The 19,498-nt window shown below is 30.4% G+C and overlaps 1 protein-coding gene and 1 long non-coding RNA gene across 3 annotated transcripts; one reads left to right on the top strand and one right to left on the bottom strand.

Annotated features, from left to right (window-relative positions):
- The first annotated feature begins 580 nt into the window (after positions 1-580).
- On the top strand, positions 581-7,968 carry LOC143059024 (uncharacterized). Of its 2 annotated transcripts, none has more exons than XM_076232487.1 (4): positions 581-916; positions 3,872-4,007; positions 4,968-5,032; positions 6,386-7,968. In XM_076232487.1, exons 1-4 carry the CDS (start codon positions 734-736, stop codon positions 6,392-6,394), a joined length of 393 nt encoding a protein of 130 aa, XP_076088602.1. In that variant the 5' UTR covers positions 581-733; the 3' UTR covers positions 6,395-7,968. The 2 variants fall into 2 exon arrangements, with proteins under 2 accessions (XP_076088602.1, XP_076088601.1); XM_076232486.1 differs by having other exon boundaries at positions 4,968-5,036.
- Positions 7,969-16,146: 8,178 nt separating this feature from the next.
- Positions 16,147-18,942, bottom strand: LOC143058550 (uncharacterized). The gene is made up of 2 exons (XR_012973110.1): positions 17,596-18,942; positions 16,147-16,410 (listed from the first exon to the last, which is right to left on the bottom strand). It is a non-coding gene; the product is annotated as an uncharacterized LOC143058550 (long non-coding RNA).
- Positions 18,943-19,498: the final 556 nt, after the last annotated feature.

Raw genomic sequence — 19,498 nt, 5'->3', positions numbered from 1 at the left:
TTGGTATCTGCTCTTTGGTCGGGTTGTTGTCCCTTTTACACATTCTCCATGCATTTCCTTTCTCAATTTTAATAATACTTTACAATGATTGCTATACACATAGAATATGTCTAATCTAATTACAATACAGACCCTGCATCCAAGCTATGCTTACAAGGATCTGACAACACAAAATTCTACTTTCTGTTTTGATGTTTATGTAGGCAATCAATCAAATTACTGCTAACATATGTTTAGAGGTGTTTTATTCTGCCAAAATCAGAAGATACATGAAGACATTTAAAACAGAAAGTAGGACAGAGAGGTTTGATATCCTTGTAAAAAAGAACTGGGACACTTTTGATATGTATTTTAATCAATTTGGAATAGGTCAATACAAATGAATGACACAGCTGCTTAAGCCTTCGTATTACTATTGTTGACTATTTTATGTATCATATTTCAACATGCATATTCGTTATACATGTACGTATGTAACTATCAATAACGTTAAATTACTCTTAAACTTGTATTCTTTTAAATCTTTTAAATGTTTGTTCTTGACTACATTGTTGAACAATTGATTCTAATTTCAGATTTGTGTGTCGGACTTTTCCATGTTTTGCCGGAAACGATTCATGTTTGGTTCGAAGTTGATTGGAATAAGTTTACCTGTTATGTATTTTATGGATATCTTGCACCGTTTTCATTTTATGTGTCAACATATGCCATAGTTGTTTTATCTATAGACCGAATGAACGTGATTGTAAAACCACTATCAACCGTCACTAGATTAAAGACATATAGATGTGGACTAGCACTGTCTGCATGGATTCTTGGATCGCTACTTGCAATTCAATATGTTGTGCATGTGACTTACTACTCACCAAAAACATATTTAGAGGATGCATGCCTCCACGAATTTCCGTACGATCAAGTAAGTAATATGATATTATCACAATTTTCTTAACATTTCAGCGCGTCACATGCACTTAATATAAAATTCAGAATACAATGGGAATGTGTCAAAGATACAAACAATCTGACCAAAGAGCAGAAGCCGAAGGCCACCACTGGGTCGTGTCAATGCAACGAGACATTTCAGCTGACCCCTAAACAAAAATGTATAGTGATAATGGACGTCTTACTATGCTCCGAAATATACACAAGAAACTAAAATTAAAAATCATGGAACACTAACAAAGGCCAGAGGCTCTTGACTTGGGACGGGCACAGCAATGCACAGGTCATTATTTATGATGTCCTTTTAATCTTATAATAAATTCGCAAAAGAACAATTCGTGATATTTCCATAGTCTTGTATGATTGCTTTTTAAACAATTTTTAGTTCAGAATTAATGCGCTAATAAATGCAACTTTATCAATTGTGTGTCATTCCAATGTAACAGATTACATCCAGCATTAAAGATTACATTTTTCTTTAACGTTGCAATATCTTTATTGCATATTTGCTGTTACAGTTTAACTTACTAAGTTTATGTCTTATGATTTAATATCCCTTGTGGTTAGTTTACCTAATAGTTTAGGGAAGCCCTATTTGATAAGATATAACTTATTCATAATATTAGTATCTACAATATAATGAATTTCACAAATATAGATAATAAATATTGTGAATACACATACAGTACAGATCTTTGTTTTTATTTCCATATTTTATACATAACTTTTTCCGTTATCGATTTGATCATATGATCCTTGTTTAATTGAAAAAACTGGGCATAGTCCTGGTTCAGCAAACATGTGCGTTATCGGATGATCGAATGTGCCTAAATATTCTTATATAAACAGGCTTTAAATTATTTTATAAAATTTTGTGAGTATATAATTTTTGTTTAAGTTTTCTACTGATCTATTTTATGTCGTCGTTTATATGTATTGCACAAGTTAAATCATTCAGTTAAGCGTGCACAATTAACAGATTATTTCTCTACAGACTACACTATAAAAAAAGAATCGTGATGATACATGCCTATCTTTTTTATAATATTTATGAATCACACATACAGAAATCTAAAATAAAAACAAAAATATGTACCATGTCGTAACTTATGCATGGTTGAACATTCTTACAAACATATCAGGAACACATGCCGACATGCATGATTGAACATATGAAGAAACATGACCATATTTGACTTGTAAACAATTAACAATTGTGCTTACAATGTTTCGTACTTTTTATAAAATAATGTTTCAAAACATTTGATATTGATTTAATTCTGATTCATTTAATAATTTTCAATGAATCTATTAGTGTTTGGAATTGTCTTACTATTATTTTAGTTATCAAAATTGTTCATTGCAATAATATCTGAAATTTTTTTTGAAAAGTTTCAAAATGTATATTTTTTTGTCTTCTTTTCTGAGACATAACATTTTTTATATATTGAAAAGGATATTATGTTTAGTGTGTAGTTAATATTAAAGTATGCTGGGTCTTCACTTTTGTACCCTTTTTCTACATTTTCAAAACTTATAATGTTTTTGTCTATACCTAGGGAGTTCATTAATTTCAATGCTATCTTTAGAAAGTCTGTATTCTAATTGAGCAGCTGACAAAAAAATGTTCATCGTTATCTTTTTCTTAACAATGCTTACATGAGTTGTCCTCAGTAAATTTCCACTGTTTTAATAGTTCATTACATGACAGAATATAGTGAATAAGTTTCCATCTCCATATTTTCAATCTGTGATCATTGAGATATTGAAAAATAAAAATAAAGTTGTTTTTGAACTTGTAACTTAAGTTTTTGTCAGATCATTTTTTCCCACATAAAAAACCGTTTATTTTTTTTAAGATTTTTTTTTAGTTTCAACATTTTATGAAGTTCCCTTGTGTCCATTAATGGAGTTATTGTCTTGTACCTAATTTTAAGTCATTAACAACTTTATTTTCAGTTTTGATGGATTCGTCGGTACGAAGAATCAATTTCAAATTCATTGGTATTGCTTTTGTTAACATATGTATTTGTTTAATCCAATTTTGTTTATATTTACGTTTAGATAAGATGTTCATCAATGATATTTAAATCAATAATATCGTTTTTTATCCAATCGTCAAAGTTTAAACATTTTCTGTTAAACCAGGCCTTGAAGGCATAAAACTTTGCTCAGTGCTCAGAGCACAAAAATCATGCTCAAAACATGAAATCCAGCAATTTGATTGGTTGATTTTCGAGTCTGAGTACACAAATCATGCTCGAAAGTTTTATGACCGTGATGCCTGATATCATCATTTCCCCACAAAACTTGTTTTCTAAATTCCAAAAATCTTGTGGGATATTTTATATTTCCTCTTTTTTCAATAATCCATTTTAATTATTTGCTGTAAAAATCTGGAAAATTTTGTAACTTAGCTTTATCAATGTCTTTAATACTCTTTATATTCATTTTGAGTACAAGAAGATTGTTTCCTGATTTGTTGAAATAAAATTTTTATCCTCGCTTAATTTTAGAATCCAATTGATATGGATTTTATTTAAACATCAATGTCTGTCATCTTTTGAAAGTGTGGATCTTTTTATTTTGTCTGGATTACAGTTTACATATTAAACGTTGCATGAATATAAAGATGACTATAAATTAAAGTGAAGCGTTACAAAAGTGGCTCGTTTAATGCGAGACTTCCTTGTAAATTACTTTCAGACAATTTTTTACCAATACAGATTTGATAAAAGAACCTTTTAAAATGAGTTCCATGTTTCATATCCTATATAGGACCCAATATTTCGCGATTAATGATCAACGAAATTCCTAGTTATACAATCTCACGTTTACATATGCAATTATTACTTTGTAATTCTGAGGTTTGTAAAGTCATTAACTAGTTATGTCTCAACAACACTAACAAAAGCTGTTCTTTTTATAGGTTATTCGATATTTTGATGTGTGTGTCCTCCTCATAATACCGTTGATATTCATTATAACTTGTTACATAATGATTTATATGGCGATCCACAAAAGAAGGATGTACAAATGTATTAAAACAACCTCTAATAACGACGGTAAGAATGTGCATTATTTATAATCTTATTCATAGATAAGAATTGGATCAAGCAACGATATCCTCTCGAGTACAGTAAACCAACTTATGTTTGCTAGCAAATCATTTTTGCGGCTTTTGCTACAAGGAAGAAATGCTTACTAGTATATAAATCGTCGTAAATATTTTAAAAACAACGTTTATCTTTCTTTATTAAACTACATTAAGTAAATTATAAATCAGCGAAATTAAATGGCCGCGAAATGGACAAGAAAGGGTAACATGCAACATAAAGTATAAGTAAAATAATTTGGTGTACAGTTTAGAATTGAAATAGTTGGATAAAATGACCGTTTGCATGCTTATATTGATTTTTTAAATCATAATGAATCAAATTGATCCAGCGATAATTAATTTGTTATAGTTGTTTACCATATTTTTCTTATAGTAATTAATTCTTTGAATAATAAATTATAAAAACATGAAAATAAATTCTAGTTCTTTTGCAACAAACAGTAAATTGACATGAGTGCATTTCCGAATTAAAACATTAGCATATAACGTTTTGGAATCAACTTGAAAAAAATCTTAACAGGTACAAAACCTCCATTTTCCAGGTTGAAAAAAAGAAGAAAAGTCAATGAAAATATTTCGTCGTACGACAAATAGAGTACATGACACAACCGTCTTTGCCACTTTCATTTTTTAAGCTTTGGTCTGTTATAAGATTCATAGGTTACAATATGGTTCTTCAAAAACGCACATTATATGTTCTTCAAAATGTTACATTGGTTTGAATATCATATGGGTATTTCTAGGGATACAGGTTATCTTTTTAATTAAATTCATAATATAGTATCTTTTATACCATTGTAAGGGTTTTACATATACTTTGATTATTTATTTTATTATTATTCACAGGTATCTATATAAATATTAGTTATGATAAGTATGTCATATGCAAAGTGTAATGTTTTTGTAGATGTGCATGAACGTGTAAATTTCAAAGCTAAGATGAGGACTGTAAAACAACTGCTTGTGATTTCAGTAGGTAAGACTAAATGGTTTTAAATTCAAATCAAGTAATATTATGAATTCATTTGTTTTCGTGGGATGCTAATTGTTAGTGCCACAACTTGTATAAATCAATACTATTGTAAACTGCTTTAGTTTTCGTTATATATATATGTAGACAACAGTTTAGTCTAATTGGGTTCGACGATTTATCTATTGGTGATTTTTTTTATATGTGTCTATTTTGATAACGAACTGAAGTATACGTTCGAAAAAGACCAACTATTTGTTTCGTTAGAATAGTTTTATGTTTGTCATTTCGGGGCCTTTTATAGAAACTTTATAATTGATGTGTTATTTAGTCTTTTGTGGTGAATTGTCTCTCTGACAATACTACTTCATCTTCTTTGTGTAGCACAAGATCGTGTCTTTTTTACTGTTTGCAGCATTCATGTATCGACAGTTTTTATTATTATAAAATTTGTCAAAATACATAGAATAAAGAAAGGCCTTACGTTTCGGACTTAGAACAAGTGCAAGATTACGATGTGTTTGAATGTTATCTGTGATGTCTCAACTCTCCCTCTATAACTCTAGCCAATGTTGAATAAACAATAATTCACTAAAACGAATAGTAAACTCAGTAGGTTTATTTTACATTATATAGTTAAGGATGTTCCCTACTCTTTTTAAAAATTAAAACAAAAAATTGAAAGTGTATACAAAAGGAACCAAAATAGGAGAAAAAACTGAAGGTTCCGTGTGCTTGTACTCAAAAATATAAGTCATTGAGAATTTGGGGAGAAATAATTTTCTGTAGATTTTCAAATATTTAACATCGACAATCTTTTGCTTTAAACATTTTAAAACGATTAATATAACGAGGATTTGTGTAATACTTTCAAATAATGATTTTTACCTATATGTTGATAAATTATAGAAAGAAGAGTAGAGTTTAATGGGGAAAATGTTTCAATGGCACTACCTGTATAAAACCGCAGATCTATCATCAATTCCAAAAACCTAAAAGTAAAAACGTCATATTTTTGGAGCATATGTGGAACATTTAAATAAATCAATAATATATGACCAATAAATATATCTCTGGTCGAACGTCAAATTTCCGCTCAAAATAAGGTGAATTTGACTCCAACCTTAATTTGTTAAATGTCAATCGTCGTGCAGATGGTTGTTCCAGTTATTCTGTTTCCAACACTTATTTAAACAGACTTCTATCATACTAATTACAAAGCTAGTATTACTTAAACAAGCTTAAAATATAAACCAAGAATTACAAATTAATACATTTGTCTTTATAAGTCGGTTGTTGTTTGAGGGAGTTATGCTTTATATATGTATATGTAATTTAATCGTTTTTAATTTCAGTTTACGTGATATGCTGGACTCCATTATTTTCTGCATCACTGCTAAATTACTATGGGGTGTTAGATTATGGAATAACATTCAGAGTACTTTATGGACTAGCACCATTGAACAGTTTGACAAATCCAATTATTTTTCTCTTATTTAATTATAACATGTTCTGCAAAGTTCGTAAATCTTCGAACAAAAATACCATTGTTTTGAAAACCAACAGTACATCCACTAATTCTAATGCTACGTATCTGTAAATAAAACTTGCTTCAAATTGAACCTTTGCAACCGGTCATCAGGGTTCTCACTAGAAAATAAAACTCTGGAACGATGGCTTCCGCGTTGCTGATAATCGACACTGACTTGTATATAATCACATTATGCACGAACAGTTTTGTTGTCATTGGTTAAGTGAGCTCAACGTCAAACCACTTTAATAAACGTGCATGATCATGATGATTGTTAGGTAAAACTTTATTGTGATTGAGGACTTTGTTACCAACGATGCAAGTTAAGATTTCCTTTATACGTATAAAATCGGACAACAGTGTTTACATTATCTCTGTGACTGGACGTCCTCTAAATTCTGTCGGGATGCCCGTGAATCATGAAAAAACATAAATGTCAAAAACACATTATAAAGTCAATATTTTCTGACAAATGAAGTATTGCATCCAGGAAAATTGACACTGAAGTATTACCTCATATAAACAAAATGTGTACGTTGCTATCAAAGATGTGGAAAATCAACAATATTAGTGAGCATGTATGGTGTAGGAATGAGACACAATCAGTCAACTAATTTCAGCATCATTCTAGCATAACGGGATTACTCATGAGATCATGTCTACGTGGTTATCAAATATGCGTAAGATTACCATTATTAGTGAGCATGTATGGTGTAGGAATGAGACACAATCATTCAACTAATGTCAGCATCATTCTAGCATAACGGGATTACTCATGAGATCATGTCTACGTGGTTATCAAAGATGCGTAAGATTAACATTATTAGTGAGCATATATGGTGTAGGAATCAAACACAAGCAGTCAACTAATTTCAGCACCATTCTAGCATAACGGGATTACTCAATAGAACAAGGTTTTATTAGCAGAAACAAATAAAGTAAAAGACAAACCTCCAATGATTTTTTATTGCCAAATAAGACATCTATTATATAGACGCAAACGGACAGAACTTATACCGCAAAGCAATTTTCAAAAAGCTTTGAATGACGAATATGTAATACAAATCAAACGAGAAAACCAATCGTTTGAATAATGTTAAAAACATTAAGGGACTGAGTGTTGTTACTTCTCCTTCTTCTTACAAAGGTATAATCAATTTCTTATTGTTTAAAAGAGGTTTGTCATAACTTTTATGATCTACATAATCGCTCGTTGTAACAAAATACTGAGAATGGAACAAAATGAACAACTACTGAATTCATTAACAAACAGCGATATACAATGTTTTGGAAACAATGCTTAATGTAACGATAATTCGTTTCTGATATACAATGACATTCTCTTTTTACCTAAAGCATATTTTACGTAATAGTTATTTTACGGAAGTATACAAATAATACCACTTATCACATATTTGTTATGAATACCTTAGGTTTTGCATATGCAATAACCTCAAAATTGCCCGGGGCAAAAAAGAGTATATTGATATTGTGCCCTGATTCCAAATGACGTGACGTCATTACGTCCTTAACGACAACGGCGAACAATGACGGTGTTGTAGTTGAACTTTTTTCTCCTCTCTGCAAAACTTAAATATGTGATAAATAGATTATAACATGTCTTTTCCATATTGGCCTTGGTATCATCCCTCGACCCATATCGGCCCTCAGCTAAAGCCTCGAGGCCGATATGGGAGTCTCGGGATGATACCAGGGCCAATATGGAAAAGGGCATGTTATAATCTGTACTTAGTAATATAGTTGTGTCTTGACCACTGATTTCATATTAGATCATCTTCTTGTTTAAGTATGGACATCTGATCGATTTAAAGTGTTGAAAATGAACATTGATTTCGTATGCTTTTAAAATAATTGATCTGGGCATTTTTCTGTCTGATTAATAAGAGCCGAATTGTCACTTTGCACAAAACGCCAAAGTTGAAGTTATTAGTAATTCTTTTTTTCTGATTGTCTCTTTATATAGATATAAGAAAATGTGTTATGAGTGTCAAGACATATTTGTAAAGGCCAAAGTACGGTCTTCAACACGGAACCTCACACCGAACAACAAGCTACAAAGCGTCCCAAACTGACAAGGGTAAACCATTCCAAAAATTAAAAAAAACCAAAAAACAACGGTCTTTTATCTATATAAAAAAGACAAACACACATCTACAAACGACAACCATGAATATCACTTCCTGATTTAGGACCGGGGCAGCGGGGTTTAATGTTTTAATATGTACCAGCCTTTATCCTTGCATTTATGATTTAAAGCAAGGACAAATGAATGCTTAAATGTATTATGATGAATTAAGGTGGTACCTAACACTACAGGGATTTACTCTGTAAAATCAGTTGAACGTTTTAATTACGTTGCGTTGTTAAGAGAATATTAAGCTTCTCAATGATCAAAATTAGTGTTTGTCAAGCTGCTATATAACCAGTGTAATTTTTCTGATAAAATGGTTGGTTCAAATTTTTTGAAATTTTAATATTTTTGTCAAAGGTTCAAAATAAATACTTTGTCAAAATTTTATGAAAATTAAACGAGCCAAATTGATTTTAGTGAAAGTGTTAGGTACCACCTTAATATATGAGTTTTGTCATGCTGCAATTTTTACAGTCTACAGTGAATATAGTAAAAACCACAAACACACAAAACGAATGCATAACAACTGTCATATTCCTGACTTAGTACCGCCATTGTTTTATAAAGGGGACTGGTGAATTAAAACTGGTTTAAAGGTAGCGAAATGTATTACTTGTATAATGGTCGAAATACATTCCATTATACCTAAAAAGGTGTGTGAACCAAACAAACCGACGCACCTAATAAAAATGGCAACAACAAGGGTACATCAGTCAATATTGTTTTATAATCTTAATCAATATAAAAACAACATTTTGTGATAATCTTCAATACATTGATATTGATCTTGACAAGAAATTACAGATTTGTTATGTTAAATGAGACAAATTATATATTACAGACTACAGTTTGACCGTATGTTGTAATTTTTTTTTATGACTTAAATGATTTCTTCTCCTTTAAAAAAGAAGGACGAAAGATACCAGAGAGACAGTCAAGTTCATAGATCGAAAACTGACTGACAACGCCGCCATGAATAAAAGTAAAAATACAAACAGACAAATAATAATGCACAAGACACATCTTAGAAAACCAAAGACTAAGCAACACAAACCAAAAAAAATGGGGTGATATCGGGTACTCTGGAATGCTGAGCAGATCATGTTCCAAATGTGGCACCCGTCGTGTTGCTCATGTTATTACAAACCTGTTAAATAGTCTCTCACTGTTGTCTATTATTTATTAAGTTGATTATTCATAAGACTATTAGAATTAGATGTCAAAGAGGTAGTGCCAATTTGCCGGGGATTAATTTCATTCGATAAGATAGGTAAATCATGTTTTTTTAATAGCCCGATAGATGCTAATTATGGTACATGAAAATACGTCACATCATCTATTTTCGTACCTTGAACAGGTAATCCTACAAAAACAAGGCCAAGACTATTGTTTGTTTTTAATATTGATGTTATTCTATTATTAGCATCCTTTATGCAAGGTGCCATACCACGTAACTTGTCAAGGAGCCAAATAATATCGAACAAATTCAAATCGTGATTTTCTCTAAATATATGTATATCTGTATATGTCCTGGTCTTTTAAGGTTTTATCGTCTATAAGATAAGATAAGATAATACATGTATATATTTTAACCGGAGAACATCTTACATCAGTTGGTAATAGATCACCCTGTGTTACTAACACATGTTATATTGTCTTTTCTGTCATTTTAACAAATCGGCCCTTCGTTCTGATACAGATGCAACAGCTTCTTGATGTTTTACCTACAATCGCGATGTGTGGTGTAATTGATTTGTTCTGTTGTGTTGTTTTATTTTCAGATGACTTAGGTATCTGTTTTTAGAGACGGTGGTAAAAAATTCAGTATTAGTTTCTATACAGTTTGGGAATTGGCGACAAAATTATTGTTGACTGCATCTGTTACATATGATATCATGTTCAAAAAAGGTTTCGAAAAATTGTTTGTTTCGTTTTGAAACTTGTATACAATGGCCGTATTTGAACTTATGTGTATATTACACCCGCAACATGTAGGCTTCATTGCTATAAATTAATTCTCGTGTTATTGGTTATGTACAGGCACCTACATCAGTTTGACGGCAGTTGTTCCTTGAATATACGTAATAAATGTAAACACATGAATAGAAAGTGAGTCAAGAGTATGGACACTTATAGGAATGCACACAATAAGCAATACCTATTTTTTTCTTTGTTACATGTAAAATAATATACTAGTAAACTATATAGTCAAAATAAACCAGAATGACTCTATAGAATTAAGCAAGCATCCGAAACATATGGTAGAAACATTAAAGTTTTATATAACAACACAAACAATGAAAATATTCTGAACGAGATACGAACCCTTTCTTCAAAACCTTCATTTATTAGTAGATCTGTGCTCTACTGATGGAGCTACGGCGATGCTTATACATATAACTCTTATTAAGAAGCTATATCGGTACAATTTCTCGATGTTACAATATTTTCTGTAAAAGGTTGTTTTTTTTATGTAATAAGGACACACTAAACCAATTTCATTTTTGAGGGAAAAAGTAGTATGCACAACAACAGTCATAAAAAGCATAACTTTTATTTTGGTTTGAAATGTCCTTCTGGGGGATTCCATATTTTTCCCACCTAAAAAAAGCTAAAATCCGCATATTGGAGTGTCATCCTTTTTTAGGGTTAATGTAACTATTGATCACACATATCATAATATATGTAAATCGAGATATTGATCAAAAAGCATTTTTATTTTTTGTTTTTTATAGTAAATTTTATTCTGTCGGCCCTTTTTGAAATTGGCCCTTCTGTGAAATAAATCCCTGGCAAATTGGCTCTACCTCTTTATTCACACCAATTTAACTTGCATTTTCGTGTTTGATATATAACATACTAAAACTGAATCGTATGTTCAAATACAAAGTTTTAGAAACAATTATCGAAGGACGGACTTATGTATGAGCATAATAAGTGCATTTTCTGCTAGAGTGATATTTTGAGATGATTTTTCATAAATTCAGACAACAAATATCGAATCGATAAATGCATGTGTATCGTTAAAATTTAGTGGTGTCAATATAGTTCCTTGACGAGTTATCTGCTTGCTCTTTCTGTTTTGATTTAATGTTAAGTGCTCATGATTTATTTTCCAATTGTATTGTATATTCCAAGTGTCTTGACTATTGTGTGTTATTTGTTTTAATGATGCTACACATTTCTCTTTAAAAAATTATCAACACACTTGGCAATATCCGCTCATTTTCAATCGTCATTGGTTTTATATCAAAACAATTATTTATGACCTAATTTCTAATCTCCATATTCTATTTCATGAATAATGAATATGCAATGCAAATATGAAAAGATATTAACCAATGACCTATAAAATATTATCACTGGAATGAAATTGTATCACAGATATTTTGTCAGAAGAGTTAGGTCTCATACTCAATATGATTTCATGTGTCGACATTATTACCCATAGCGGTTATTTGCTACTTTAATGTCATTTTTACTTCCTTGTTTTACACTTGCTTTATTGTTTTGTGTACTCTAAGCACTCGTCTCCACTCCTTAGTAGCAATTTGTTACCTGCGGTCCGAAAATAATGCAATATGATTTCCCTCTGTGGATAAAAATTGTAAAGGAGCTATATATCATCAGTTAAAAAAGTTAAACTTTACAATACGGCTTTATGTTTTAAGAAATTGTAAGGCTTTTAGTATTTTGACGACCTTTAGTTCCATAGAGAAATCATTTACAAATTTATAATGAGATTTACTGGTATCAAAGTAAGGTTGTTTTGTTATATAAATTTCCATTTATAACAAATTGGAAATTATTTATAATTAAGGAATAGATCTCTTTCATGCAAAGTTTAGATTGGTTGTCCGACTTTGGCTAAAGATTGTGTCCTTTTTTGGTTCGTCAATATATTTTTTTTATAATAATTTCCAAGTTTTAATTTTCAATGTTTTCAGCATTACTTATGTTACTTAAGAGAAAATCGTCGACATGTGCATTTGTTGCAGTAACATTACACTGTTACGTCATTGCGGGTTATATCTGATTAAATTACGCCATCAACATCAATAAGAATCATGATCTGGACAATAAAACAAATCATAGATCAAAATATATCAGTTGTGTTTATGCTGCGATTCGTTAACAGTGTATATAGTCTAATGTATGCTTATCATCAATAAATCATGCAAGCAACTTTCTTTAATAAACGAAAACAAAATAATATCGGTTCAAACAACTTCAGTATCAAGTTTTATAGGCACTTTATACGAGATATAGCACAGTCCCTTTAATATGCAAATACTTAATGATTTATTCACAACTCCACATGCATTCATAATGGATAAAAGTTGTGTAGTGCTACATATTGCGATTGAATGCAATTTGAAATAACAATTGTAAAGATTCATATTCTTTCAAAGTATGTGCCAAAGGGACACATGTTGTTGTCATTTGACAATGCAGGGACGCACATTGCAAATATCGAACATTGTCGAAAGTTTAAGCATTACGAACTTACAAATTATTTTTACGCTGATTGTATATTAGATAAGTTCAACACGGACTCTTAATGACGTTAAATATATGTATCATTATAACCCGTAATTTTGATAGGCATAAACAATTGCGGGACACTCCAATATTATATTTTATTTCATTTCAGAATATTCTTTGTGTTCTTATAAAGTTTTAAAACCATGAATAAATCACAATCTGAACGTATTTTTACTTAAATATGAAGGAACATATTAGGGCTTATGAAGATAATTGATAATCTGTTAGCACATACTTTTAACGAAATTTGTATCCAACGAACAGTTGGAGTTTCTTATCACAACAAAATTACTGATTTAAATAAAGCAGATGTGCCGGGTTAAATATGGAAAGGTAATCAAGTTTTACAATAGTCATATTGAAACCATTTATAGCTTACTATTCGGTGTGTTGGAGGTCGTTTTTTAACCTATAATGATGTACTTTTTACACATTATGACTTAGAAGGAGAGTGGTCTCATTGGCACTCATATCATATCTTCTTACTTCCTAATCATAAAACAAGCTTGATACAAGTTTTCGATCTGAATTACATTTGTTAGACAGTGGGACATGATCTATCTAATAATGTGTTTAAAAGGATTTACTGTTTTTGAATTAACCTCACATTCTATAACAAATTACAATCAACATTAAAGGCTAAATTGATTAACTTTGAATGGTTGTCATACAGCGCGAAAATTTATATACATGAACTGCGAGGACACAAAAAAATCACTTCTAATAATTTAATAACGTGTGCTGTTATGATTGCCTTGTTGTTATGGGTTAGAATGAATATGTGAATGCATTTTATAAACGAATAAACCTGAAATGATTTATTGTAGTCTCTAAATTAGTTAATTAACGTAATATACCTTAACTGATATTAAATTACGTATTTATAAAGGATGACGGAGAAGGCAATTGATCATTAGTATAAACTATTGATAGTAGAAGAAGACTAAACAAAATTCATTTTGTAACATAATACAGAACTTTTTGCAAGCAATTGCAATTTGTGAGAATAACTACATTTCTCAATAACATTACAAAAACACATGAAAAAAGGAGAAGGGGCTTTCAATTGCTACGGCGGTGTTTTTTTGTCCCTTCCAAAAAGATTGATAATAGTCGAAGTTCGAATGATATCCGGGAGTGGATATTAGTAAGATATACATATTGATGGTTATGTGTCGTATGTGAATGATTTTTAGTCTAAAAAAATGTCACAAATGTCTACTAAAAACCAAAAAGAACAATCCGTTTTAAATAATGAAGACAAGATGGCCGACCAAAAAACTCAAGAGGAAACATACTCATCTGCAGTAAAAAAAAACTTTGTTATTGAGAGCGTGCTTTCTAGTGTTAAACCTGTATTCATATTAGAAAATGATATATTTGGATCAACAAAACCAAACAAAGAGCAGTTCATAACACATATAGAACTCTATAAAACAATTGATGCCAATATATGTCCAGGTAGCCATCTTAAAGCACTCCAAAGAGTTAGAGGTCTCTGGAGAATTTATTTTGATGATGATACTGACAGAGAATACATGATTTCAAAGGGGATGTGGGTTAGAGACAAAATAATCCCAGTGTACACGCGCAACCCAAGAATCATGGTAAATGAAAATCCTAATCATCTAAAAGTACGTGTGAAAAATGTACCCTGCTCAGCTGAGGATGGACAAATTGAACGTGCACTAGAATACTATGGATGCACTGTGCACAAATCCTATCGTGAACGCCTTCGGGTAGATGGTGAGTTGACTAATTGTCAAACAGGGGACAGAATAGTTATATGTGACCCTGTTAGTGAACCATTGCCAAGATCTATGTTAATAGGCAAATATGTTGCTACTGTCTTGCATGCTAATCAGAACTCTTCAGAAGGTCACAAAATCGTATGCAGAAAGTGTCTACAGACAGGACACAAGGTAATGCAATGTCCTAATGATTGGATATGCCTACACTGCAAAAAACCTGGCCACAGGCAGGCTGACTGTCCTGAAGAGTTAAACACTTCCAACTCCTCTAGTGAAGAGGAATCAGATGCTAATGATGCCGACACAGAAGTCACTGAAGTCCCGCCTGCTCATACACATGACGCACTTCAACCTTCCAACTCGGGTGACGTCCTTAGTATTATTCATGCCAAAGATAAAGCCCAATCAGTAAATAACCATTTACAAGATAAAATTCAGTGTGATCAAGAAATAGTGAACGGTGGGGAAAATGATGAGAAAAAAAAGCTGAAGCATAAAAAAAAGAAGAAAAATACGGAACCCGGTGGCAATATTGAACAATATTTCAAGGGACAGACCGTTAATACCAATACCCCCGCAGCAAAAAAAAATGGAAAAAGAAATGCCAGCACGCCAACAGAAGATAAACACAAAGAAGCTGTCCCTATTCAAAAGACTAAAACTTAGGGTCAGTTGTAAACGGAAATGTATTCATACCAATAAACCGAACACAAAATAATCAATGAAATCCAAGTGTAAATATTTGTATATATTTGTAATATTTAGCCTGTTTTTATATAACAAAAAAAAATAAAAATAAAAATGAGTGTGATGTAATTAAGGATTACATACATTCACATGTGTATGAAAGTAATTCAGACAAATCTGAAACAAACAAAATGATGTATAATAAAAAACAAAAGTATGTCAATTTAAATCTCTTTAATTATAATTGTACTAATCAAATACGAAACAGTTGTAGCTTGTACAATATTTTTTTCAATAGAAAAGAAAATATAATATTTATGCAGATAGATGTATTTGAACATTTTACAAACATTATTCACAAGAAAAAGAGAATAGAAATCTTGGAAAAAGTAAATCTATTAATAGTACCTATTCTGTTTCAAACAGGTAAATTCTTGTTTATGTCCCAGATATTGAACTCAACAATTTATTACACAAAAAAGCTCACATCGTTTTATTCGTACAGTTGTCAATGTCTATTTTCCTTTTGTTCAGTACTATGCTATTACATCCTTCTATTTTTTCATGTTCAGTACATTTCAATTCTTTATACGCACTACTCAATTTCCTTTAATAGAACACTAAGTTTTACGAAATCACTATTCCAATATTCACACGATAAGATCCAATCACTCTTGTATCTCCAACCATGCATACACCGACGTTGTCTGGTGTCTAAAAATAGAAAACAACAAGTGTTACAAAATGAAAGAAATCAACTGTTTATTATATTGTCATTGACATGTCACAGCATGATTTTTAGAGACACATATTTCTCTGATGAGGTGTATTTGATTTTGATCAAATGTTCTGTAACAAATTTATTTGTAAATCTCTGGCTTGTATTATTATTTTTAACTTGTGTATTAATGAAAAATGAATATTGTATATTTTTGAAATATGTGTATACTTTTAAAAAAATAATAACTATGAGAATTCAAGAATGTAATTGTTTAGGCTCAATAAACATTCAAGTAATCAAAATTCTAAAAACAAAAGACTTATGACAAAAACAATTCACATATGTTCTTTAAATTGTCAAGGTCTCAGAGTAAAAGATAAAAGACATAGATTATACTTGTGGATGAAATATCAAAAATGTAATATTTTGTTTGTTCAGGAAAGTCATTTCACTGAAGATTTAGAGAAAGACTTAAATTCTGAAATTAAAGGTCAACAATATCATAGCTTTGGAACCTTACAGTCCAGAGGAGTTTCAATTTTTATTAATAATGATTTAGAATGCAAATTTATAAATATATTCAAAGACCAAGAGGGCAGGCTACTCTTAATAAATGTTGAAATCGAAGACAGTATTTACACTTTAGTAAATGTCTATGCACCAAATATACCTAAAAACAGAAATATTTTCTTCAAAAAAGTTAAAGAAATAATTACAAAAAATAGTTTAGGAATGGTTATAATTGGAGGAGATATGAATGATACTTTAACAAAAATAGATAAAAAAAATAAAGTGTCAACACAAAAATTAAAACAAACAAAACCAGTTTTTAGCCTTAAATCTTTAATTAAAACTCAAAAGCTAAGTGATATTTGGAGAGAGATTCATGGCAAGGAAATACAATTCACTTGGCGACGTAAAAATAATTTAAATGAAGCATCTAGAATAGATTTTTTCTTAACCTGTCCTGAAATAAGAACTAAAATAGAATCTACTGATATTAGGCCAGCTATTATAACTCATACAGACCATCAGGCAATTTCTATAAAAATAAAAGGTCGATCAGACCAAAAAGGTAAAGGATACTTTAAAATTAATAATAGTATTTTAGAAAATGAAGAATATCAAAACCTTATTAAAATTCTGATCAAACAATATGAAAAGAAAATTTTACTCACCAATGATATTGGAGTCAAGTGGGATCTTTTTAAAACCGAGGTAAGAGACCATACCATAGCATTCTGTAAAAGAAAAGCACAAAATAATGTTAAAGATATACATATTTTAGAAAACAAATTGAAGAAATTAAATAAGGGTATAAACAAAAAATGTAAAATAGATGATATTAACTCTCTTAAAGAGGAAATTAATATTATAGAAGAAAAACTTGGTAAATTATATGATTCAAAAACAAAAGGAGCACAAATAAGATCCAGAATTAAATGGGTAGAAGAAGGCGAAAAAAACACTAAATTCTTCTTGGGACTAGAAAAAGCTAGGCAAACAAGAAAAACCATTACAGCGCTCAGAGACAAAGAAGGGGTGATACATACACATCCTACAGAAATACTTAATATTGAAAAAGAGTTTTATGAAGAAATCTATAAAAGTTCAAATCCCGATAAAAATTCTATTAAAGATTATGTTATGAATACAGAATGTGATCATGTCCTAACAGATAAAGAAAGCGATAGTATGGAAGGTTTATTAAGCACTCAAGAATGCACAGATTCTTTATTTAAAATGAAACTTAATAAAGCCCCTGGAATTGATGGGTTAAGTGTCGAATTTTATAGAACTTTTTGGGAACATCTTAAAGAGTTTGCAGTCAAAACTTTTAATCTTTCATTTGATAAAGGGGAGTTAACAAATTCACAAAAATTAGGAGTTATTTCCCTTTTACATAAAAAAAATGATCCTCTCAGTTTAGACAATTATAGACCTATAACATTATTGAATGTTGACACAAAATTAGTTGCTTATTCACTTGCTCAAAGGATAATTAAAGTATTACCACAAATTATTCATGGAGACCAAAATGGGTATGTTAAAAACAGATACATAGGATATAATATTAGACAAATTCAAGATGTCATAGATTATGCAGATAAATTTAATATAGAGGGTGCCTTATTATTTTTAGATTTTTCGAAAGCATTTGATTCATTAGAATGGGACTTTATGTTCTTTGCTTTACAAAAATTTGGATTTAAAAATTCTATGATGAGATGGATAAAACTTTTATACACTGACATAAAAAGTTCAGTTTTAAACAATGGGTGGATCTCTAAACCCATGAGTATATATCGTGGTATACGTCAAGGCTGCCCTTGCAGTGCGATAATTTTTGTTATTGCTGTTGAGATCCTTGCTTGTAAAATTAGGCAAGACCATAACCTAAAAGGATTTGAAATCAAGATAGATGGAAAAACCCACACTTTAAAAATAAGTCAATTAGCAGATGACACTACTCTTTTTCTCAAATCAAAACAAGATATTTCAAAAGCTCTTAACATGATTGAAAAATTTGGTTCACTTTCAGGATTAAAACTTAACAGATCTAAAACAGAGGGTATTTGGCTAGGGAAGCAAAAACATTGTAAAGAAAAATATGAAAATATTAACTTTACAGAAAAACCAATTAAGAGTCTCGGGATATATTTTGGGCATAATAAAAAAGAGTGTCAAAAACTAAATTTTGATAAACAGCTAGAAAAGACTGTAAAAATTATATTAAACTGGAAAAAAAGAAACTTAACCATGATAGGAAGAATAACAGTTATTAAATCTTTAATTATTCCTATAATCACTTATTTGGCTACAGTGTCAACCTTAAGCAAAGAATACTTGGACAAATTTAAAAAAATCATATATGAATTTTTATGGAACAATAAGACAGAAAAAGTTAAACGCACCGTATTAAGCTATAACCAACTAGCTGGTGGATTAAAAATGGTAAATATAGATAAATATATAGAATCTATAAAGATAGGTTGGATAAAAAGATTAACTGCTGATAAATTTCTTAATTGGATGGTTATACCAAAGTTTTATCTTAATAAATTTGGTAGCAATCTACTT

The sequence above is a fragment of the Mytilus galloprovincialis genome, chromosome 14, assembly GCF_965363235.1.
Source record: "Mytilus galloprovincialis chromosome 14, xbMytGall1.hap1.1, whole genome shotgun sequence".
In the NCBI taxonomy this organism is placed as follows: domain Eukaryota; kingdom Metazoa; phylum Mollusca; class Bivalvia; order Mytilida; family Mytilidae; genus Mytilus; species Mytilus galloprovincialis.
The sequence above is the reverse complement of the archived record's forward strand: the minus strand, read 5'-3'. Positions and strand labels throughout refer to the sequence as shown.

Bases quoted from the DNA above. Each gene is read 5' to 3' on its own strand.
- LOC143059024 (XM_076232486.1), top strand. From the start codon at position 734: ATGAACGTGATTGTAAAACCACTATCAACCGTCACTAGATTAAAGACA. The intron at 917-3,871 runs GTAAGTAATATG...TTCTTTTTATAG, and splicing joins ACGAATTTCCGTACGATCAA to GTTATTCGATATTTTGATGT. The intron at 5,037-6,385 runs GTAAGACTAAAT...TTTTAATTTCAG, and splicing joins ACTGCTTGTGATTTCAGTAG to TTTACGTGATATGCTGGACT.